The sequence below is a fragment of the Clarias gariepinus genome, chromosome 4 (assembly GCF_024256425.1).
Source record: "Clarias gariepinus isolate MV-2021 ecotype Netherlands chromosome 4, CGAR_prim_01v2, whole genome shotgun sequence".
Lineage (NCBI taxonomy): Eukaryota > Metazoa > Chordata > Actinopteri > Siluriformes > Clariidae > Clarias > Clarias gariepinus.
Window position 1 is genome coordinate 15,144,356 of NC_071103.1, and position 23,270 is coordinate 15,167,625.

Below are 23,270 nucleotides of genomic sequence, written 5' to 3' on the forward strand. Positions count from 1 at the left end.
GCTTATTTGCCAGGGTGTGGTGATTTCAGGGTGCCACATGGTCAGCCCGTCTGGCTGTGATGGTTTTTAATTTATGTAACAATTGCCCTTATCTTTCTGCTATCCAAGCACAGGCCCAAAGATTCACTCTGTTGCATAGGGTAGGCTACGCAGTGATTTAGATGGTAGGGATTAGTTGGGTCAGAGACATAACACATACACAGCTAATGCACTCAACTTGAGATCATAACTTGTAATGCCCAAGCACTGAGCAGGAAAAGCCATAGAAAATGCTCCATCGAATTGAAAACTTCTATTCATAAACGGACAGCATTGTCTTAACTAGGAGTTCCTACCAGTTCAGGAAGCGATGTCAAATCAAAATGGGTGCACATAGCAACAGAAGTAAATAAAGTAGCACATACCTTTACTTTCTAGATTATTTCAACATGTGTGAATGTACATTTGATAAATCTATAATATTTATTATACAGTTCATTGTTTAAGGAGGAAAATCTACTCATTCTAGTTATCTGGCTAGCTCGTTGCTAAACAAAAGAAGGTATAGAGATGCCCAAGGTATAAACAGTTTGCCTTAAGTGGTTATCTGATGATATCACATTGCACATTGTGTGTATGAGGCCGGGGAAAGAAAGTAAACATTGGCTATGTGACAATCATTTTTATGTCACATACAACCTCAGATGATTACTTGGGTAATTTATTGTCAGTCTACTGACAAGTATCTTGTTGTTGAGAGCACCAGTTGTTCCACCTTCCCTCATGATCAAAATTTCCTTTGCATCACACGTCACATTGAGCATTAAAAGAGCCAGTACCAAAGACATGAAAACTACATCAGAATTTTCTTTAATTAATTACATCATCAGGAGTATTTAAGATGGTTTGCAAAAGAACAAACTGCATTTACATTCTGTTCTTTACGTTTTCTTCCTTTTTCCCATCATTTAAATAATAAGATAATTACATGATATGACAATGAAAATTAGAACATGTCTCATTATTCTGGTAGAGACATGTGCAACGGTTTAATAATTACATGTCTAATAAACATGTTTAGTTTGATGACCACATGTATAACATTTTAAAACTTTACTTAAAAAAATCATTATAAAATGGTTTAGAACTGTTTTACTCTACGATTATTACCTTTATGCCATGGTATATTTTACATGAAGTCTGTATTATAGGAACAGAGCTCTGCTTCTTGCTTATATTAATCAAAGGTCGGGGAGCTGCACCTTTAAGTAAATGTCACGAGTCTGTTCATTTATTCATTAACACACACACATGTTGCTAATTACATATGAACAATGTCTGGAAAGTATGTTAGGTCTTTTTGGTAAGTTAAATCACAGTCAGCTTAGTACCAGGTTCAGGTGCCATGAACTGAAAATACTCTTGTATCACGAATGTGGATTATTAGGCATGCCTGTATAGCTATAAGTACGGTATTAGGGGATTAAGCCTTAAATGTCTCGTGACCATAGTAGCACTGTCTCTGCCACCAGAATGCAGCTGTGACACAGGCATCAGTGCAAGCTGATGTAAATAGGTGATTGGTTCATTATCCATCACAGCAGGCAGATTGCATGCCATGGCTCTGGTAAACTGAAGTCTACTAAGTAGAAGTGAAGAGAGTAAATCTTTTAGGTATTCTTATTTGTCTTAATCTGTCATAAAGGACTGGATATATAAATTTACAGACATGCAGAAGACTAAGATTGAGATTTTTTTAAATGTATTTTTGCTTTTTTTTATTTGTTTGCCTGAGTGGCTGGCCTTGTGATAAAATTTCTTATGAAAGAGGATGTACTGTAAAACTGATTATCATTTAAGAAAGACTTCAAACACAGAGATAGCTGCAGCAAAACATCTGAATGATGCAAACATTTTGCAGAAGGCCATACTTCTGTAAATGATAACCCCGGCCGGGGTGGATCAAAGCCCCTGTGTCGTTCCCGTGAACATTCAGCGAATGGAACACCTAATCCTTGAAAAACTGATGGATAGCTTGTCACCAACATGTGGAAGAGTACACAATCCTTCACCAACACCAGTTTTGCTTGCTACAGGAACTTGCCTGGGAGTCTGATCATAGCGCTCGGATAAATGCAATAGTGTAGCAGGTGATTATAGAGAAATACAGGTAGTGGTTACTCTTATAACTGTGTATATATGTAGATATATATCACTAACATCTGTAGCCATTATGTACAATACCACAGTGCCAGTGTGTGCTATAGTGGTGTTTGCAATCCCTCTTGGCATGTTCCAGTACTTTATTATCTTTAAAAAAAAGGGTGTAAGATGCCTCAGTGGGTGCAAGGAGCAATGGGTTAATGGTTTTATGTGACTCTGTTACAGTACATGCAGGCTACATACAGTAACAGCTGATATTTTGACTGCATAAAGACTATGTAACTTATTTACTTGTTTTCCTTTAAAAAAAAAACTACCCACAAAAATGACACCCACAGTAATATGTTCACAGAATCCCAAATCTTTATTCACCAAATTATGCACACAGAGAAATGAGGGAAAAACACAGTTTACGCAGCAGAAGATGCAGGCAGGCATATTTCGAGAGGAAACCATGAAAATAAATTAAGTTAAAAAAGAGAGAGAGAGAGAGAGAAAAAAAAACATTCAATGCATATTCTGTTTCCATCTCATACATTTCTTCCAAAGAGAACGGTCACAGAAGCTTAGCCACCGTACCATCAACACACACACACACACACACACACATACACGCACACACAAACAAACACTCATTCGGATTCACACAACCAATTAGCCATTCCTCCTCAATGGCCGAAGTTAGGAGGATGAGATTTGACCAGACAAAGGTTTTAACATTAGTGAATAGCAGAATATATGGCGGAACAATGGCGGCATTTGAGATGATGAAGTGTACTGTCGGAAAATTCGTTCAGAAAATGGTAGCCTGTGCCAACATTAGTTAAAGTCAAAGCGAGCGAGAAAAAACATGCTCTGATGAGGAATATAAAAAGGGCACGACTACAGATTTAACTCCAGAGGTTGGCTCAGAGTGTCAATGTGCTGCTGAAGAATGTGTTAAGCTTGAACAAGATGGTTTCATTCAGTAGATGGAAGAAGTGCAATGTCATGATTATATTGTATATAAGCATAAATACACTGTAAGGTTTGTCGTATATCTGTGTGTGTGTGTGTGTGTGTGTGTGTGTGTGTGTGTGTGTGTGTATGTGTGTGTGTGTATGCTGGGAGTGTCCCAGCGTTCCATTCCTCACAATGACATTTTTATTCCAGAACCTTGCAAACAAATAAATAAACACATGATAACTCTAATCCAAAAAAACAATTAGAGTTAAAAAAAAAAAAGAATCAGATACATAAATTAATAGCGATACTGTGTCGTGATAAGTTTGATACATTTGACTTGTGTTGTTGCTTAATCTAAAAGTTTCTATGATATATTTACAAAATAATCTGTCATAATCTATGAAATCAAGCAAGACCATTTAAACGGTATAGGAGAGTGTTACTTGCTAGATAAGTATTGACTGTGTGCGTGTTTGTGTGTGTGTGTGTGTGTAAGAGGAGGATAAGTGAGCTGATGAGCAGTGTGAGGAAAATTGAAAATTGGTCTTTATGCTGTGAGCTCCTCTCTCAGCTCCTTGTTTCTGCGGACCACAGCAGCATGTTCATCCTGGAAGAAACACAACAAAATGACAAGTCACGTAACGCCAGCAATAATAATAAAAAAAAAACCCTTCTTACATTATCTATATCTATATAATATTTATATCTGTATCTGTATTATGATTTAAACATGAAGTGGGCGTGTCCACCAGCAAAGATTGTTTTATTCTTATTAAATAGAGCAATTTATGGGACGGCTCATGTGATTATTATTTTGCACCTACCTATGACATTTATTTACATATGACAAATTAAGTTTGGTATAACATATAAACCTGCTAATAATTCCAATCACCTCTACTCTGACTAATGAGAACTGAATGCTCTAAAGCGTTATTATTTAAATTGAACAGGATCTTTTTCTTTTTTTTTCTTTGGCCGCTATTAGAAAACCTCAGCTTGACTTTTTATTTGCATTCTTTGGCACGCCAGTCCTTGTGCACACCTCTAGTCTCAACCAGATGGCATTTGATAAATTTTACTGGCAAGCTTCCTTAAAAGTGTGTGTCTGCTTCAATCACATTCTCTGTTCATTCCAAATAATCTATCCGTGTGCATGTGATCCAAAAGAGACAGACTTAATTAATGTCCTTGGCATTTGCAGGATTCCATGGATGACTAAGAGCTTTCTACCTGTACACTCTCTTTTACACCTTGAGGCAATTTACAGTCACGCTGAAGACTTTAAAATATAGCTATACTTAGATTCTGAGAATACTGTATTGCGGCATTAAACCAACTCAACTCTAAGGAGTGATTACGACCTGATGTAGATTTTACGGTACATATTGCTATAATGTCCATGCAGGCTGCAATAAATCGACATACTGTATGGCTATATAACATGAAACTACCATTAATTAAATATTTACTTTTATTGATCTTGAATAATTTACTCAAATTAAAATTAGACCCCCAACACTTTAATTGTGTTGCACTATGAATTATTTGTTTCAACATACAAAACATCTAAGAATATCTAAGCAAAACCTAGGATATCAGGTTCTACCTTCTCATGCAGGCGCTCCAACATGGCCGCCAGGTAAGCCCTGCGGTTCTCCGTGTTTTGCTCCATTTTCAAAATAAGCTTTTCTTCAGCCATCCTGCTGAAGTTGTTGTTCTCCTCCATGGCTTTAAACAGCACCTCCCGCTCGTGCTCCCGTTTCTGAGCCAGAGCTTTCAGTACCTGGGCCTCTTGAGACTGTAGAAAGTGAGATGCCAACTAGAATCAAGCATGCTATTACCAGGGCAAATAAATGATAAGCCATTGAGCGCTTGATGTTAATAAATAGCAAATGGTTTGGCAAATTCATGACACTTCTTTCTAATCCAAATGTATTTGCCTACAGCGAGAAAGCAATTTGGGTTCTGATTCCACACCAGAATGCAATGCGTAAACTCATCTCTTCATCAATAGTCATGTCAATAAGCGAATGCTACCATGTTAGTGTTGACACCGAGTAGCAGACACTCACTTTCCTGCGGTCTTCAGCAGCCTCGAGTTTCTTCTGAATGTCATCCAGAGAGATGTCCCTTTTCTTGGCGAGGGATCCGATACTTTGTGCCACATCTGACACTGGAGTGGGGGGCTTCAGGATCACCTCAAACGCCTGACCCGAGGCCCGTTTGTTTATGGGCTTTACTTCCATGTCTGCATGACAATCACGGGACATGACTGAAAAGAAGCATTCTCTGCAGTTTAAAGTCTTAATTGTGTCTTAATTGGTTCGCATAATTAATAATAATAATAATAATAATAATAATAATAATGCAAACTGAATAAGTTACCTTATGATGTCAAGTTAAAATTATATTAACTATGAATGATCATGAATTATCTCATTCAAGTCAAGTTAATTACTGTAATTAATCTTAAGCCAGTCTAAGATGTCCTGTATAGGAAGTATGTTAGTAATTTGTAATAAGGATTTGTAATTGTATTGTGTTGATGTGGTTATTTGCGAACATGCAGATGTAAATGTACAAGATGTAGCAAATGTACCAAGGCAAAGAAATTTCACTTGAACTGAATCTTGAATCTTAAGTATCTTACACTCTTTCTTGGCGTCCAGGTTTTTCTGTGCCCGTGGGTTAAAACAGGAGCATATGAATGAGAGCACGGGCAGCTCCTTCATCTTTTCTTTGTATGCTGTTTGAAAAAAGAGCAATTAAATATACATCCATAAGTGCAAAGTGTCACATTCAAATACTTTATCAAATGAGTGTTTTAATTGTGTATATTTCATTATTGCATTATTAAATGACAATCATGTACAGTATATCAGTGAGCTCATTTGTTATGGGGTGGTAATCATTACAACCATAATTCGTACATTACGATCCACAATTCTGAAGTACAGGCCCTTAGTTTTATAGTGCAGTATTTCAGCGATGTTCCCGCACACCACCCGATACATTCCAGTTGGTCTAGTTAATTCAATTAATTTCAAAAGGAAATATGAAGCTTTGACCAAGCGCAAAGTGCATGTTCCTTTGCCGAGTGCACATTTCAATCTTTGCAAGGCCGTAAAGCACAGGTGGCTCAGCTACGAACGGATTATGAACATTTTGAGGCTGGAGCTCACAGTCTCATGAAATATGCAGGAGAGACTAATGATGCTGGTCATTTCCTGTCATCTGTAGAGTTTTACAGATTGCAGGCACATCCTCCAAAATCCATTATCCAGGGGGAACAGAACAAAGCTAAAACATTTCACACAGCAATAAGACTTGAGGCAAGAACAAACTGGAGATAGTCTGTGGTTTCTGATCTGACATCAGCTGTCCCACCCCAAAGCTGGTCTTTTCTTTTAATGATCAATCCCAGCACACACCCCGAACAAGACAAAGGAGCAGACGCACGGTCCCCTGTGCACTAGTGGATGTCCACTAGTGTCCACCGAGCGTAGATAATGATTTGCATGGAGCAGCAAAGGCCACCATGTGCAGTGCCCCGTTGCTGCAGGGCTGGCCAGCCTCCCAATCTGTGGCTCCTTTCGGCCTGCTGTTACTCCTCAGCAATTCTCCTCAATGTACAATACAGGAAAAAAAAATAAAATCACGCCCAAGCCTTTATAAGTACATGTAGTGAATGAGATCGTTATCCATATTAAATACGGAGATATAACAGCATGTTTATCAGTGATGTTGAGGGCTCGTGCTGCTGCTGTCTGGGTCGTAAAACAGTCACACCCATCGGTTTCTAGCCAAGCTTTCAGTAAAACCTGATGCTCAACCCATTGATGAAATAGAATAATGTTAGTGTTTTAAAATGATTATTTATGGGAATGGTGTTCTTTTGCAGTTGTCAAATTGAAGAATTATAAATGTAACTGGTTTGATTCATCAATATGTATTAATCACAGGACATAAACAGTACACAAACCCATTCTCCAATTCTACTGCATTTCAGTAAATCTTCTGTCTAATTCATGAATCGATACATCTCAAAGGAAAAAATCTTTCTTCGAACCTTTGATCTTGACAGGGCGTATGATCTGATTAACAGCCATCGCCAAATATCTAAGAGATGAAAGCTATGAAAGGCCATGGAGCGCACACAATGCCAGGCGCACACAATCTGTCAGTACGCATTATGAAAAGCCTAGAAAGCTCACGTCGGCGGTGAAAATGCTCTTAAAACGTCTGTGGATGGATGATTAAGCTAAATCTGTGTGTGTGTGTGTGTGTGTGTGTGTGTGTGTTTTGTGCAGGATTGTGTGCAGTGGATGGAGAGGAGAAGATGCCGGGTGACTTGGGTGGGGTCTTTCTGCATTATGCTGGGGAAGGAGCTGAAGCAGGTGCGCCATTCCTCACGCAGAAAAGGAGAAAAATCTATATTCAGATTAGTTTTATCATTAGTGCACCAATCCGGATTAAATCCTATTTCCAAATATATATATTTTTTTTCATGTTTGTGGATGATGGGAGACGCTATTTAATCCTACACAGTGCCGTGGAGTAAGAAATCGAATTTACGCAGTGAAAATGATCTAAATGACAATCCGTGTTCTTCTTATTTCTGTCTATCTTTTTTTTTTTTTTTTTTTTTAATGATTTGGATTTGGATTTATCTGCGTTGCCGTGAATAATCAGTCATCTCGATCAGCGTCGAAAAAAATGCAACCCGTATAATATCTTAACTCTAAACAGATTATGATTTAAAAATATATATATATGATGTTAAAATAATAAGGGAGAGGACTTACCGACGGCGATCTTGTCCATTGTGGTGATTGGGGTGAAGGGTTCAGGCGGTGCGGTTTGTGCCGGTGGCGTTGAGGAGCGATGCGTAAGGCACTGAATCAGCAGAGCACAATGCGATCCGGCAGACAGGGAGCACTAATAAGCACTAGGAGCGGTTCAGTGATCAGCATCTCCACACGAGAGCAGATTGGCCATCGCTGCTTTACGTAAAGAGAAGGCAGGGGTTTAAGCGAATAGCTTACAAAGCTCGAAGAAATTATCTTACAGATGTTTTCTTCCAGCTGTTGCCACCAACCAGTGTAAACCAGCATGCCAGGAATGGAAGGCTGACTCAATGCCTACATGATCTTTATCATTTTTGGGTTTTTTTTATTAGTAATATTATTTTACCTTTATCATTTTTTAATAAACAGGCCTTTGAAATCAATGTGTATCTGATAGATATGATAGAATGATTGATAAATAACTTATAATTTAGGCATTTATTCGATTTATTGATTCATTCATTCCTTTACTCATATTCAGTATGCTATAACAGCATTATATGAGACTAAAGTCACCAAAACCTAACCTATGCACACACAGTGCACAAAGGACACACCCTGAAATTAACGCCGGTCTATCTCAGAGAAGGGGCAGGAGTGGCTTGGTGGTTAAAGTGATGGGCTGCTGATCAGGAGGTTCGCGGTTCGAGCCCAGACACCGCCATGATCCCGCTGTTGGACCCTTGTGGTCCAAGTTCCTTCACCCCCCAAGTGCTCAGATACAATCAAGATGGCAACTCGACCTTGTGAGTACCAGTCACAGTACCAATCACAGATAGATATCCTCAGGGTGGGGAGTATCCATCGCCGGATGGCACGTGGACAGATACGATTCCCTTTCTCTATCTCAGAGAACCATGCACACACATTCACACCCTAAGCGACAATCATATTGTCATGTCTTCAATCATATTTGCAATATTCCAGTGTAGCTGCAGGTTGTCACTCCCACCAGGCACTTGGTCTCATTTGTTCAGATCCAGGAACCAGTATGAACAACGGAGCTTTGCAGTACAGTCAATAACATGTTGAAAGGAAACCATAGAACATGGAGAAAAACACAGTAAATTTTTGGAGGACATGAGAAATTTCACATAGATAATCAGAGAGCTTCACCCAAAATAAGGATCCAGTCAATGACCCTGGATATGTGTATATATTGCACCACCATGCTACCCTTATTTACTCTAACTCACTTGTAGTAACTGTGTGTCCTGGTCAGGCCTGCAGGGCAACCAACAATTTAAGAGTAAGGTAACCCCCAATCGGACACCATTCGTTAGATAAATTAGATGGCAAATCTAACAAACCCACTTTTCAGTGTGTGTGCTTACAGACATATGAAATCAGATGCTCTCTAATGTAGTTGATAAATCTCCCTCCCGTTAGTGATGTTGCATCATGGAGTGAGTCATCTATATGTCATGATCAGTTTGCCAGTAACCAGTAAACAGGCCAACTAAAATTGTCTTCATACACAGATACATAATCATATTTACACTTTGGATTATAAATCATATTACTGTGTAGTATGATCTATGAATAGAAAATAAAATAAAGTAGAAACTATACTGCTGTGTCATGGTACAGATATAGTGAAGCAGTAAAGGATTGCTCATGAAGAGAGTAATACAGCTGCTTTAAGATTAATTCTATTTTGACCTATTTTATTTTATTCAGTGCAGTATATATAGATCTATATCTATCTATCTATCTATCTATCTATCTCTCTCTCTCTCTCTCTCTCTCTCTCTATATATATATATATATATATATATATATATATATATATATATATATATATATATATATATAATGATTAGAACTTACTGCAATAATCACCCATTTGGTGGATCTTGATGCACTGACTCCAGCCTCACTCAACTCCTTGTGAAGCTCTCCCAAGTTCTAACATTAACTTTGGTCGTCTTGTCAGCAGTCCTCCTGATTATTGTAATGATTTACTTAAGCCCAAAATGAAATATTTTATTATTTTGAGATACTGGATTTTCATGAGCTATAAGCCGTAATCATCAAAATTAAAACAAAAAACGACTTGAGAGACTTGGAGATTCACTTTATGAATTCAATTACTTTAGTTTAATTAATAAATTACTAAATATTTTGTTTTTAAATGCACTATATATTATATTTTACTTTATTCTTTACTAATATTTTCTCTTCTATTCTGTACCAATCCCTTCCCTGCTCTTCTCTTATCTTTTTATTCTATTCTACTCTATTCTACTCTTTTTCTGTTTAGTTTTATTCTAGTATAATTTTATGTAATCTCATCTCTTTTATCCCTATTTATTCTACTCAGTTTTATTTTATTCCATTTAATTGTAATTCCATTTTTTATTCTACTTTATCCCATTCTTCTATGTTCAATTGTACTCTATTCTATTCTAGTATATTCTCTCTCACTCATTATCTATACCGCTTATCTGAGGCCTCAGGGAACTCCCAGGGGCCAATCCATCACAGGGCACATACTTTCGCACACACAGAGTACTTTTAGGAAACCCACCATGCATGAGGAGAACATGCAAAGTCCACACACACAGTATCAAGACAGGAATTAAACCCTTGACCCTAGAGGTGCGAGACCATAGTGCTAACCTTTATGCAACTGTGCCGCCCTAATATGTTCTGTTATATTATATTCTTTTTTGTTTTATTTTATTTCGTTCTAATTCTATTTTTCTGTTTTATTACATTGTATTCTATTATATTCTACTTTTGTCTTTCATTTGTTCAACTTCTACACCACTTTGTCCTGTGAGGCATGGCACATTCTGGACAAGGTGCCAAGGTGCCAATCCATTGCAAAATATACACACACAAAACAGGTAATTTGTGAACATAAATTAACCAATTGCAGGTCCTTGGAGTATGTGAGAAGTGCCTAGAGGAAACTCTCCAAGCACGGGGGGAACATGCAAACTGCACGTTTGCAAACATGCAAACTGCACGTTTTTTTGAAAAATAAAAAAAAAAAAATATATATATATATATATATACGTATATATATATATATATATATATATATATATATATATATTTTTTTTTTTTTTTTTTTAATTATTCCTTTGTATTATATTCGGTCCAAACCTCATCTGTTTTATTTTGTTTTAATTATGTTAAATTCTGTTCTAATTCTATATCTATTATTATTTTTTATGTATATATTTGTTGTTTTGCTTCTATCTCTTCTGATTTCATGCAATCTAGTCTATTCTATTTCATTCTAGTCTTAGTTTCTTATACTACACTCATCTCCTTTCTTATATCCTCCTGTATTCTGCCTTCAAGTAGACTACACTATTATTCATTTCCGCCAGCACACTTCTGGTGCAGTGGGCTCTGGGAATATTCCTGAAGATGTGTTGTGTATGCATTCCTTGTAGTCCAAAATGACATCATTACCCAGAATCCCACTCGGTTGACCTTCCTTCGGTAGGAGGAGTCACGGGGGGAAACCGTCAGCATGGCAGCGGGGATGCTAACCAAAGGTGAAACGTTAAGTCAAATTTATGTCTTATGTCTTAGAGATATATAATCTGAAAATGAGCCGGCAAATGAGTTTTGGAAAAATTATGTATGCATATTGATGTTTAAAATGTGTAAAAATTTATATTCTCGCTAGAGTAATGTATCCTAGCTAATGACCGGCTAGCGGCTAGGTGTGCTAACTGATTGCTAGTCAGAGACTCAGCACAGTAACACATGAGTGAATGGATATACGAGGAACTTCATTAGGGGACAGTAGGGACAGGGACTGAATCTGTCATTCAGTAGCACAGCTTTTAGCCCATATGTCTCATTTCCATAAGTTCCATATATTCCTTATTCAGTGTGTTGAGTCCTGTATATTATAATACATGTTACTGATGATCACATGGTAGTTTATGTTGCTTGCTTCCTTCCTTCCTTCATACATGTTATTTTGACCTGCTCTGTCCTCGTTGTGTTGTGTGTGCCCAGTGGTCCACGGGGTGAGGAGTGCTCGGCTGGTGGGAGCTGTGTTTTCCTGCAGCAGCCGCACCTTCAGCACTGCTGCCAGACCCACACCTGCGGTTCACCACCAGGATGCTGGTATGGAGCTCAATCCATGTGTATTACATCATTTCTGGTCAATACCAAGACAAAAAATGCGATCAGTAAGGAAGATGACATAAATGGGCGTGGTGGTGTAGGATAATCTACTCAGTGTTTTGTGTGTTGACACACTACCACCCCATCTTTAATCACTTATCTGAACAAATCTGGGGAAGTTTACAGAAAACTTTCTGCTGCTTTGAAGGTCCCAATGAGCACAGTGGCCTCCATCATCCGTAAGAGGAAGAAGTTCAAAACCACCAGGACTCTTCCTAGACCTGGCCGGCCTGCTCTAAACTGAGCGATCAGGGGAGAAGGGCCTTAGTCAGGGAGGTGACCAAGAACCCGAAGGTCACTCTGTCAGAGATCCAGAGGTCCTCTGTGAGGAGAGGAGAACCTTCCAGAAGGACAACCATCTCTGCAGCAATCCACCAATCAGGCCTATATGATAGAGTGGCCAGGCGGAAGCCCCTCCTTAGTAAAAAGCACATGGCAGCCCGTCTGGAGTTTGCCAAAAAGGCATCTGAAGGACTCTCAGACCATAAGAAACAAAATTCTCAGATCTGATGAGACTCTCTGGCCACTCTACCATATTGGCCTGATTGGTGAAGAGATGGTTGTCCTTCTGGTTCTCCGCTCTCCACAGAGGACCTCTGGAGATCTGACAGAGTGACCATCGGGTTCTTGGTCACCTCACTGACTAAGACGCTTCTCCCTCGATCGCTCAGTTTAGATGGCTGGCCAGCTCTAGGAAGAGTCCTGGTGGTTTCTAAACTTCTTCCACTTACGGAGGCCACTATGGAGGCCACTGTGCTCTTTGGGACCTTCAAAGCAGCTGAAATTTTTATGTAACCTTCCCCAGTTTTGTGCCTCAAGACAATCCTGTCTTAGAGGTCTACAGACAATTCCTTGGACTTCATGCTTGGTTTATGCTCTGACATGAACTGTCAACCGTGGGACCTTATATAGACAGGTGTGTGCCTTTCCAAGTCATGTCCAAGCAACTGCATTTACCACAGGTGGACTTCAATTAAGCTGCAGAAACATCTCAAGGATGATCAGGGGAAACAGGATGCGCTGTGAACACTGTGAATACTTATGTACATGTGCTTTCTCAATTTTTTTATTTTTAATAAATTTGCAAAAATCTCAAGTAAACGTTTTTCATGTTGTCATTATGGGGTGTTGTGTGTAGAATAAATAAAAAAGGAAAAAAATGAATTTAATCCATTTTAGAATAAGGCTGTGACATAACAAAATGTTGAAAAAGTGATGCGCTGTGAATACTTTCCGGATACACTGTATGTATTAATACAAGAATGTCAGGCAGTTATTGTTTTGTTTATATGCTTACCCTTGTCCATGATTTATTCTCGCAGATGTAAACGATAAGATTGTGAACTTTCCTCTGACCCAGCCGGACTTTTTCAGCGTGTCTGAGCTCTTTACTATAAAGGACCTGTTTGAGGCACGAATCCACCTTGGCCACAAAAAAGGCTGCAGGCACCGGTAGAGCAACATTCTTCATATTATATAATCATTTTAATTAAGTTTAATAACATCCACTACATAGCTGTTCTTGTCAGCTAACTCACCATGCACACACCACCACCTATGTCATACTCTTTGCATCTCCATCTGTTCCTTATTAAATCGTCTCTTTCTGTTCCTCTTTGAAGACTCATGGAGCCATATCTGTTTGGTACACGCCTGGACATGGACATCATTGACCTGGAGCAGACGGCATCCCACCTTCAGAAGGCTCTGAACTTCACAGCACACGTGGCATACCGCGGCGGTATCGTGCTCTTTGTAAGCCGCCGGCGCCAGTTCGCGCACCTGATCGAAACAACGGCGCAACAATGTGGCGAATACGCTCATGCGCGCTACTGGCAAGGAGGTGTTCTTACCAATGCCAGTACCACAGGAGTGCGCCTACCAGACCTCATCGTCTTCCTCTGTACACAAAACAGCGTTTTCCAGGCGCACACGGGCATACGGGATGCCGCCAAGGTCAACATTCCTACAGTGGGCATCATCGATTCGGACTGCGACCCGAGCCTCATCACGTATCCAGTGCCAGGCAACGATGACACACCAGCCGCCGTGGAGCTCTACTGTCGTCTGTTCAGGGTGGCGATCAACAGGGCAAAGGACAAGAGAAGGCAAATGGAGCTACTCAAGGGGATATAAACAAAAAAAAGGGGGAGAGAGTTCCAGTCTAGAGACACACGTATGATCATATTACTGCAAGTTCTATATGTCTGTTGTTGTTTTTTTTGTTACACTGTGATTATAATTCAGAACTAGTTGTTCATCTTCTAGTTCTTGGTCCTTGTTGATATTTTTTGTCCCCTCATCCTCAAACAAGCCAGTAATCAATACTGTAAGGTAATTATTAAACCAAACACCATCTCTGGGTGTGGCCATGCATGGATTCAGTAAAATGTGGAGTGTATAGTGCTTTCGGATTTGGGTTGAAAATCCACTCTATCAACAGATTGAGTAGTCAAGGATACTAAAAGCCTCTAAGATGTTTGTGTATCATGTGGAGATTTGCTGACCCTAACCCTATTAAACATTTGGGTTTAAATATGGTTTCTGTGTAAATTGTAGGTCAAAAGTTCTCAAAATTGCTCCTTTAAGATGACTTAAGATGCCACTTAGGTAATATGGAAGAGGATAAGACAACCATAAAAGTTTATTTGAGTTGTCATGTATTTCCAGCTCAAACACACCCTTTCCAGTGCAGGAAGGAATAAGGTGTGTCAGAAGCCTGCAACCTGCGTATAACACAATAATGTGCTCACTTAATGGCTTTGCGCTTCTCAGGGTCACTGTAGACCCAGAGTGGGAACACTGGACACAAGGTGCGAGACGGCAACTCCAGTTCAACACAAGGCACTCTTCACTCACTCGCACACACAGACATACTTTCACACACTCCTTTCTTGCATCTAAGAGATTGGAAAACCTGGTGGATTCACCTAAACCTCCAATAACCTGAGCTCTCCTTCATCCTTCAACATATAATACAACGATTGAGATTGGTATTGTACAAGCATATTAAAGACAACTAACTTGTACTACTGACACTAAAGGCTTTATCCATGGCCTCCATAATTTCAGAGCAATATCCAGTAAAAAAAAAATTTAACCGGATTTAAAGTTTTTAGTCAGATCCAGCAGGGGTCACTATTAGACCTGGTGAACCATTTTAAACTATGCGTTAAAGAGTAAATTTGGGCGGCACGGTGGTGTAGTGGTTAGCACTGTCGCCTTGCACCTCCTGGGTCCGGGTTGGATTTCTGGCCAGGTTCGATTCCTGTCTCTGTGTGCATGGAGAGTTTGTATGTTCTCCCCGTGCTTGGTGGGTTTCCTCCTGGTAATCAGTTTCCTCCCACAGTCCAGAGACGTGCAGATTAGGCTAATTGGTGTTCCCAAATTGCCCATGGTGTGTGAATAAATGTATAAGTGTATTTATGTTCCCTGCAATGGATTGGAATCGGCACCCTGTCCAGGGTGTACCCTGCCTTGTGCCCTAAGTCTCCTGGGATAGGCTCCAGGCTCCCATGGCCCTGACTAACTAATAAAGCGCCATAGACAATGGGTGATTGAGAGTAAACTTACTCGAATCCACTGGCACCACTCACAAAGCAGTGACCAGAATGACAAACCCAAGCATGAGACATGAAGAGAATAAACATGCATTCATGGGCAGTTTTCAGAGAATAACAACAATAGTTGGTCGGCACACTGAGCATTGGTATGGATGTTTGCCGATGTCTGCCAAATGCCTAAATGAATGTGTTTGAGCCACGCAGAGGATTATTCCCACTGGGTGCTGTGGAATATTTATCACTGTATTGGCATCTGTGTGCAAAAATGTAACTCATTAAACAACCAAATGGTTTAATCTTTATATTACTGTGGTGCATTTTATTATATAAATTCTCTTAAACAGCAGATAGCAACAAGCAAATAAAACATGTCATAAAACTATAAAGTACTTAAATATATTCGCTTGCATAAGCAGTGTTAGGTTGTGACTACTAACAAAAATAAGTCTGAAATTTCTATAAAATGAAACCGAGTGCACAGAGATAAAATGTCTATAAAACTTGTTTTTTTAATCTGGTGCTCTAAATGTAAAAGCTCAATTTCTCTTCAAGGCATCAAGCTTCTTTTTGATGTAATAGCCAACAAGGGTCTGTGGCCTTTGTTGGTAGCTGTGCAGGATGTCATGGGAACTGGTCAGCTGGTCGCCTTTCTGCCGGTCCAAGAGCGTCACGCACACCACAGCCGCTGGGAAAGAAGTGGAAATGAGATTTTTACATCTATGCAACATTGTGTCTTTGAAATAATCAAAGGTTCCTAGGCTACTGTCACACCCAGAGCATTTCAATATTAGGCTCATTATTAAAATATGTACAGTACTGTTTTTTTGTTTGTTTGTTTTTGTTTTTAGCATACTGGACCATTCTTACTCCTTTCCACTGTGATTTATTTTTTTACATTCTGCAAAAATACTGAATTTTTTTCAAAACTATGAAATAACATGGCGGCACAGTGGTGCAGTGGTTAGAACTGTCGCCTTGCACCTCCAGGGTCCAGGTTTGATTCCCGTCTCTGTGTGGATGGAGTTTGCATGTTCTCCCTGTACTTGGTGGGTTTCCTTCCACAGTCCAAAGATATGCAGGTTAAGCTAATTGGCGTTCCCAAATTGCCCGTAGTGTGTGCCCTGTGATGGATTGGCACCCTATTCAGGGTGTACCTTGCCTCATTTGTTAATGTGTGTTATGTCCTGTAACCCACTTTATGAACCACTGTTTTAAACAACAAAAAAAACAGAATGTGTTAAAAATAAAGCTTCTAACTGTTTAAACAGCTGCAGCTGGAACCACAGAACCACCTCAAAGGATCCTTATAGACCCAGATTTATAGAGCGTTTTTGTTCATTCAGATTTCATTGTTTTTTCATTTCTCTTTTTCCACATTTTTCTATCATCTTCTAAATTTAAAATTACTTTCAGCCACAGCAAGAATGATTCCTTTTAGCTGACATTCCCATCAGAGCGAAGCAATCTAGGGGACCTGTTATGCAAAAATCACTTTAGTCAATTTCCTGTGTGTGTGTGTGTGTGTACAAAACCTTTTTTCATTTTTGGATCAGCTAGAGCTTAAACAAGCTAATTATACCCTCATACCCCCCCAACCCCTGTTGTGACCATTCATATAAGAAGACACCTTCCTCCAGCTTGTTGCTCAGCTCCACTATTCTCTGGTGAGGTGTGGCTCAGCAGTAGCTTATTTAAATAGAAACTGAAACAGCACATGTGGAGGAGGAGTAAAATAAAAAAATAAAAGGAGATTTAGGCCTAAACAAATGGATTATTTGAGGAGTATTTCAGCTGGACAAATTAACAAACCCACTTAGAACTTAAGAATTCTGAGGCCTGAGTCAACTTGTTAAATATCCAGTAAAACAAGGGACCTTTAATAGAAATGCTGTACCTCGTATGTTACTGAGTTTGCACATGGCAGCAAAAACAGAAGATTCCATCTCAATGTTGCGGACTCCTGCTGCGTACGCCTCGGACAGGTAGTTTTGTTTCTCCTCTTCAGTGTATGAACAGAAAGCGCCGTCCAAACGAGCCTGACCTGCATCAACACCAGCAATGCAGGGTGTAAAACTAACATAATGAATGCATATGTTGCTCACTACTGCATCTGCAGAACGCACAAAGTTACCTTCATAAAAGTCCAGAGTGCACATGGTGTTCCCGCTAACTGTCTGAAACTCTGCCAGCTCTTTGCCGCACTGTAGCAGCTCCTCCGCCAGCTCAACGTCCAGTTCTGTGTTCCTCACTACAGTCTTTCCCAGGACCAGCTGCTCAAAACGAGGCAGGAACAAGGAATCCACTGACTGCCTGGTGACCACCACTGTGCCTGGCTGCAGACCTGAAAACAAGAAAACATCATGAAGGACAGATTCTACTATATTCATTATCACTCACCCTAGATTTAAAGCCCTGCTGGTTCCTTTAATGTTACATACTGTAAGTTAGTAATAATGTTACTCTTAATGCATAAATCTAGTATTAGTAAAGTATAATACATGAAAATTACAGGAGATTTTGATCAGAGTAGAAGAGCTGATGTGTTATAAAAGTGTACCTATTCCACCAGAGGTCCCAATGCGCATGATAGTGACATCAGTGCAGCGGGCATGATGGAGCAGTTTGATTAGCTCGTGCAACATTATTGAGATCGAGGGAATGCCCATGCCATGCTAAAACACAGAGACATTAAACTCTACAATGGAGGACAAATTAGATTGCATTGATATTAGAAAACACACACACACACAGTATAGTGTTAAAACAACTCAACAAGCATAAAATGTTTTTCTCCTTTGACATTCGATGACTTACACTAACAGACAGCACAGGTCCGACTTTATACATGGCATAACGATCTGTTCCCTCACAGATGTTTGGGTACTCTCCATTGGGATCTGCCATGCCCAGTTCCTTAGCAATGTACTCAGTAAAGGCCTTCATTCGCCATGGACTGCCCCCAACACACACAAACTGCAAGAGAAGAAAATGCAGTTTGGTTATGATGAAATACCTTGATTAAGTAATTTCAGTTTTTAAAAAATAAAAAAGGAAGGTTAAACCTGGGTCACGTCCTGAACAATAAAGCAATACTACAGCATATTGCAATACAATCTGATTATTAACTTACTTTAACATCCCCAAACTCTTTAGGCAAGTCGTGAGACGATGTATCCAAGTTGAGATGGTACAGTATGTCTTCTTTCATGGAGTCCAAATAAGGATTGTTAACACATATGGACCTAATAATACATTATTAAATAAATATATAAATAAATGGAAATTCATTAAGTAAATAGGCAATGTAACTGCATTAAAGGAAAAATAATCCACCCTGAAGCACATGAAATCTGTTTTTGTTGAAATATTTGTGACTCAACTCTTGGTGGTTGTATCTCATGCTGATATCACACGGGTTGTCTCATTAGCTATGAGCTCGACCTGCCCCACCCGGTTGTGCATCTGTTACAATGCCTGTGACACGCTCACAGTACGATTTAAAGGCTGATGTTGACGCTGAGTATTGTTACAGTCAGCAAGGAACGCGCGTATGTGACACATCTACAACGGAACGCCGACCGCCCACCGCTTTCATCGTCAATGCCGCTACCTACGAGGATGCTGCCTACCATTAAGCGAGGAACAATGCGGTGTTCTGTGTCCACAGTGTGACAAAATGGACCTGTGATACATTTGTGACGTACCTACCTGCGCAAACCCACAATCATGATTTCAGTTTTTTACATCTATATAAAACGTAAAAATGTTAAACAGCATTTCGGTTTTATTCAGCTCTGAGCAATGTAGTGAATCACATTAGGATATGATGTCACAATAGGGGGAAAACCTGATTTGCTTATTTAAGCTTCTGCTAATATTACAGCAGGAAATATTGTCCTCACACAAACTAGTGACCCATTTGAAATGTCTAAAAAATATATATATAAAAAGTGTATTTTGCATAATAGCTTCCCTTTAAAGATGTATAATCATTCTGCTTCAGAGAGAAAAAAAAGTTTTTTTTTATGAGGCCCATTATTACCATAATGCCATTGGTGTTAATGATGAGTGTGTGTGCAACCTGTAAGCAGCTACACATTTCTAAAAAAAAAAAAAAAAAAAAAAAATTATATATATATACTGTATATATAAGAATTAACCAGTTATGAGTTTTTTCTTATTGAAACAGAATAAGAAGTGTTAGAATAGTGTGTGACATGAGTGCTTACCTTTTGCACTGCTCTGCGTTTCTCTGGTCACCAAAACCAAAAGGCATTTTGCGGTTTGCGGTTTGTCCTCTAAAAAGCCACACAAGGACAGAAGGGGGGCAGGGGGACAATCAACAGTGCGGTCAATTTAGGAGCAATTAAATGATTCCTCACACCATCTCTCTCTCTCTCTCTCTCTCTCTTTTAATAAACTGGTGAATAAATGGATATCACCTTAAACCCGTACCTTTGTCAATATGACAGCTGGAATAGTGTCTCAGGCTGGACGCGAGTTCCTTCACAAATGATGCTCTTGTCCTCTCGGAGTGTCTCTGTCCTCCCACACACCGGTCAGCATGAATATGAGACGCGCTTTCGGTTTTTTCCGATGTTACACCTATAGTTTGGAGCTGGTTCCTACACGCCTCCTTATTGTACAAGTAGTGCGCTAGATAGGGTGCAGGAATGAATTGTTTGATACGCTGTGCAGTAGACGTGTACAGGGTGGAGTGTGATGATGTAGATCGAGCCCATTAACATCCGCCTGTAATAAGTGGTCTACGTGACTTTACGCTTCGGCCTACAGTGACGAAATGTTGTGCTCAAAACGCCACTCGACACGCAGCGGCGGACTAGTGACATTGCAGCCAGACACCGATAAAATGAAAACGAATGTTAACGAGCTTTGCAGTTAGACAGAAAAGCACTCAGACAAATTCTTTCTATTATGATTTGTCAATTTATTACTATACAAGTGTTGAGTCATACAGTAACAATAGCTATACATTTACAAAACGTCCTGAAAAAAGGTGGAGTTTGGCATTTGCGTGGGTGCCAACATTTTTAAGCGGCACACCTTCCCACTACTGTATGGCTTGTTACTGCCTGACTAAAAGCCTGACATAGTTCATGTGTCGAAAATGATTGCTCGCAGAATGAATGCTGTTTCCCAATTAGAGTCCTGGAATAAGCCTATTTCATCAGGGAAGAAAAACTCCTTAGATGTGAAACTCTGGTCATTCAGTACATTCAAGTACTTGTTTTATTTTATTGCCTCATAACGTTGCTAAGCCTAGACTTGAGCAACTGAATCTCCAGAGGCGTGTACAGTGCACTCTATGTATGATGGGTGCATCTGCTCTTACCCTGACAGACCCATCACTCTGTCTGGTCTGACAGTCTCTCATCAGACCAGATGGCCTTTTTTTATTGCTACAAATTTTTTTATAGCTGTTTTCTGATTACATTTACTAACAAATGGTCTTCTTATAGCCACCCTTACTTTTACTATTAAACATACTGTAGCTATGGGTTTTAGTGTTGATTTTTTTACCATGCAACTTCAAGTAATCTCCATTCTAGTGATGTGAGGGTTGGATAATTTTAGTGACTCGGTTTTTTGAGTCTCGTTCATTAACTCATCATCTTTTTTTAAATCATTTAGTTCATTTTGGATTTTTTCCCGATTTTCTCCCTAATTTAGTCATATCCAATTCCTCCCCGTCACTGGGGGGCTCCCACATTAAGGCTACTACTACTACAACTCGGTCAGGAGGGCTGAAGAATATCACATGTTCCCTCTGAACCACGTGACGCCAGCCAACCGCATCTTTTCGAACTGCTCGGTCACGCACCGTTGGGGGCGGCGTAACACACTCGGAGGACAGCGCTATCCGCTCGTTCCGCTTACGTGAGCTCACAGACGCCCCTGATTGGCTGTAGAGCCGTGATTAATGTAGAAGCATAAAGTACCTCTCATCCCTTCCCTCTTGAGAGCTCGGCCAATCAGGTCTTTCTAGATTACAACATCACCCGGGACTTGATCAGACTCTTTTGTTCAGAAATATTTATTTTTTTATTTTTTTAAAAAACAGACCCCCAAAATGTCTACATACAAAAATTTTGGCTATACATAATTCCAGTAATAAAAATATTACTATGCAGCTTAGGACATTATAATAAACAGAATGAGCAGCTCTCATATCTTCTGGTCTGAATGGGTCGTTCTTTTGTCACGTGACACTTATAGACTCTGGAAGTCACGTGACAAAAAACCAAAAGAGCTGATCCACTCATTTTGCGATGCTTTGCACTTTCAGTAGAAAATAAACGAATCACTCTCTGAGACTCATCGTTCTTGTGAGTCACATTCAAGACTCGTTCAAAAACAACGAAACGTTCATGAACGACCCATCGGTACTTTATTCTTTTTTTTTTTTTCAGAACAATTTTTTTTCACAAATATTTCAGATTTTGATCATGTGTTAAAGGGTTCTTAACCTAGGTCCAGCAATTTCAAATCTCATTAGTTCCTTTCTCTGCTTGATGCAGCCCAATAATTTGATCCTTCTCAAATGATAATGGCACGGTGGCTTGGTGGTTAGCACAGTCACCTTGCACCTCCAGGGTTCGGTCAATTTCAGCCTCTGTGTGCTTGGTGGGTTTTCTCTGGGTATTCTGGTTTCCTTCGACACTCTAAAGACTGATTAGGCTAATTGGTGTTCCTAAATTGACAATAGTGTGTGAGTGAGTGTGTATATGTACGTGTGCCCTGTGATAGATTGGCATCGTGTACAGGGTGTACCCTGCCTCGAGCCCTCAACTCTCAGGGATAGGCTCCAGGGCCCCGCAACGCTGCATACTGGATAAAGCAGTATAGACGATGATAACGGGGACAAGCTTGACATAAAGCTGAAAAACACAGCGAGTCAAAGAAAGGTCTGATCACTCTGTCCTATACTTATGGACAAAGGAAACACTGCACATCTACATTTCTAACAAAATGTAATTCTGTCTAACAGATAAGAATGGTAAATGGTACGGAGAGCATCCCTAGTGTGCTTAATTGTATTTATTTTAGACTCAATGTAGTGCCATGCCAATGGTTCTCCTACCTCCTTGGCTTTGTAAAAAAACCCAAAGTAAGTTATTTAAAAAAAAAAAAGAAGGTTAAAGACATATGTTATTTATTATAGTATTTGCAACGAACTTACAGAAATGTGGTTGGTATGACAATGCTAGCAGCTGCAAAAAATCTGTTATTTTGCAATAGTTCCAAGTTAAAGCATTAGTTTTTATATTTCAAAATAATACAAACTGACAAACTGAAGAAAAAAAAACACACTTTATTAGAAACTTAAATTTAAATATGATCCAGATATACATTATAGGGCCAAAGGCTAGTAGAGATGATCACACTCATATATGCTTGTTAAACAGATCATTCCAGATGAACAGATCATCCTCCCCAAAACTGTTTTATACAGCAAGCAGCACTAACACACTCAAGGTTACACTGTTATACAGAATAGCAACATAGCTGTGATGCTTTCAGCACAAGGCCACATCGCTATCGCATCAATGTTCAATTCAATACCGCTCCCTCTCGGGTAGCATTGCTTAAC

The 23,270-nt window shown here is 39.5% G+C and overlaps 3 protein-coding genes across 5 annotated transcripts; 1 reads left to right on the forward strand and 2 right to left on the reverse strand.

Annotated features, from left to right (window-relative positions):
- Positions 1-2,487: 2,487 nt before the first annotated feature.
- Positions 2,488-8,037, reverse strand: stmn2a (stathmin 2a). Of its 2 annotated transcripts, none has more exons than XM_053494341.1 (5): positions 7,896-8,037; positions 5,741-5,836; positions 5,163-5,362; positions 4,697-4,888; positions 2,488-3,694 (listed from the first exon to the last, which is right to left on the reverse strand). In XM_053494341.1, exons 1-5 carry the CDS (start codon positions 7,912-7,914, stop codon positions 3,635-3,637), a joined length of 567 nt encoding a protein of 188 aa, XP_053350316.1. In that variant the 5' UTR covers positions 7,915-8,037; the 3' UTR covers positions 2,488-3,634. The 2 variants fall into 2 exon arrangements, with proteins under 2 accessions (XP_053350316.1, XP_053350317.1); XM_053494342.1 differs by having other exon boundaries at positions 5,163-5,338; positions 7,896-8,035.
- A 3,343-nt stretch (positions 8,038-11,380) lies between these two features.
- mrps2 (mitochondrial ribosomal protein S2) lies at positions 11,381-14,631 on the forward strand. The gene is made up of 4 exons (XM_053494340.1): positions 11,381-11,452; positions 11,925-12,035; positions 13,418-13,547; positions 13,718-14,631. The coding sequence occupies exons 1-4, from the start codon at positions 11,428-11,430 to the stop codon at positions 14,229-14,231; spliced, it is 780 nt and encodes a 259-aa protein (XP_053350315.1). The 5' UTR covers positions 11,381-11,427; the 3' UTR covers positions 14,232-14,631.
- Positions 14,632-15,949: 1,318 nt separating this feature from the next.
- Positions 15,950-20,271, reverse strand: upp1 (uridine phosphorylase 1). 2 transcript variants are annotated; one of them, XM_053494339.1, is made up of 9 exons: positions 20,114-20,258; positions 19,888-19,956; positions 19,701-19,759; positions 18,789-18,900; positions 18,473-18,631; positions 18,216-18,330; positions 17,790-17,999; positions 17,553-17,699; positions 15,950-16,343 (listed from the first exon to the last, which is right to left on the reverse strand). In XM_053494339.1, the coding sequence occupies exons 3-9, from the start codon at positions 19,709-19,711 to the stop codon at positions 16,195-16,197; spliced, it is 903 nt and encodes a 300-aa protein (XP_053350314.1). In that variant the 5' UTR covers positions 19,712-19,759; positions 19,888-19,956; positions 20,114-20,258; the 3' UTR covers positions 15,950-16,194. The 2 variants fall into 2 exon arrangements, with proteins under 2 accessions (XP_053350314.1, XP_053350312.1); XM_053494337.1 differs by lacking the exon at positions 19,701-19,759 and having other exon boundaries at positions 20,114-20,271.
- Between the last annotated feature and the right edge of the window lie 2,999 nt (positions 20,272-23,270).

Bases quoted from the DNA above. Each gene is read 5' to 3' on its own strand.
- stmn2a (XM_053494341.1), bottom strand. The intron at 5,363-5,740 runs GTAAGATACTTA...GCTTCTTTTCAG, and splicing joins CCTGGACGCCAAGAAAGAGT to TCATGTCCCGTGATTGTCAT. The intron at 3,695-4,696 runs GTAGAACCTGAT...TGTTTCTTCCAG, and splicing joins TGGAGCGCCTGCATGAGAAG to GATGAACATGCTGCTGTGGT.
- mrps2 (XM_053494340.1), top strand. From the start codon at position 11,428: ATGGCAGCGGGGATGCTAACCAAAG. The intron at 11,453-11,924 runs GTGAAACGTTAA...GTGTGTGCCCAG, and splicing joins AGCGGGGATGCTAACCAAAG to TGGTCCACGGGGTGAGGAGT. The intron at 12,036-13,417 runs GTATGGAGCTCA...TTATTCTCGCAG, and splicing joins GGTTCACCACCAGGATGCTG to ATGTAAACGATAAGATTGTG.
- upp1 (XM_053494337.1), bottom strand. From the start codon at position 19,934: ATGCCTTTTGGTTTTGGTGACCAGAGAAACGCAGAGCAGTGCAAAAG. The intron at 18,000-18,215 runs GTACACTTTTAT...TCTTGTTTTCAG, and splicing joins TGGGACCTCTGGTGGAATAG to GTCTGCAGCCAGGCACAGTG. The intron at 17,700-17,789 runs GTAACTTTGTGC...GTGTTGATGCAG, and splicing joins CACTCTGGACTTTTATGAAG to GTCAGGCTCGTTTGGACGGC.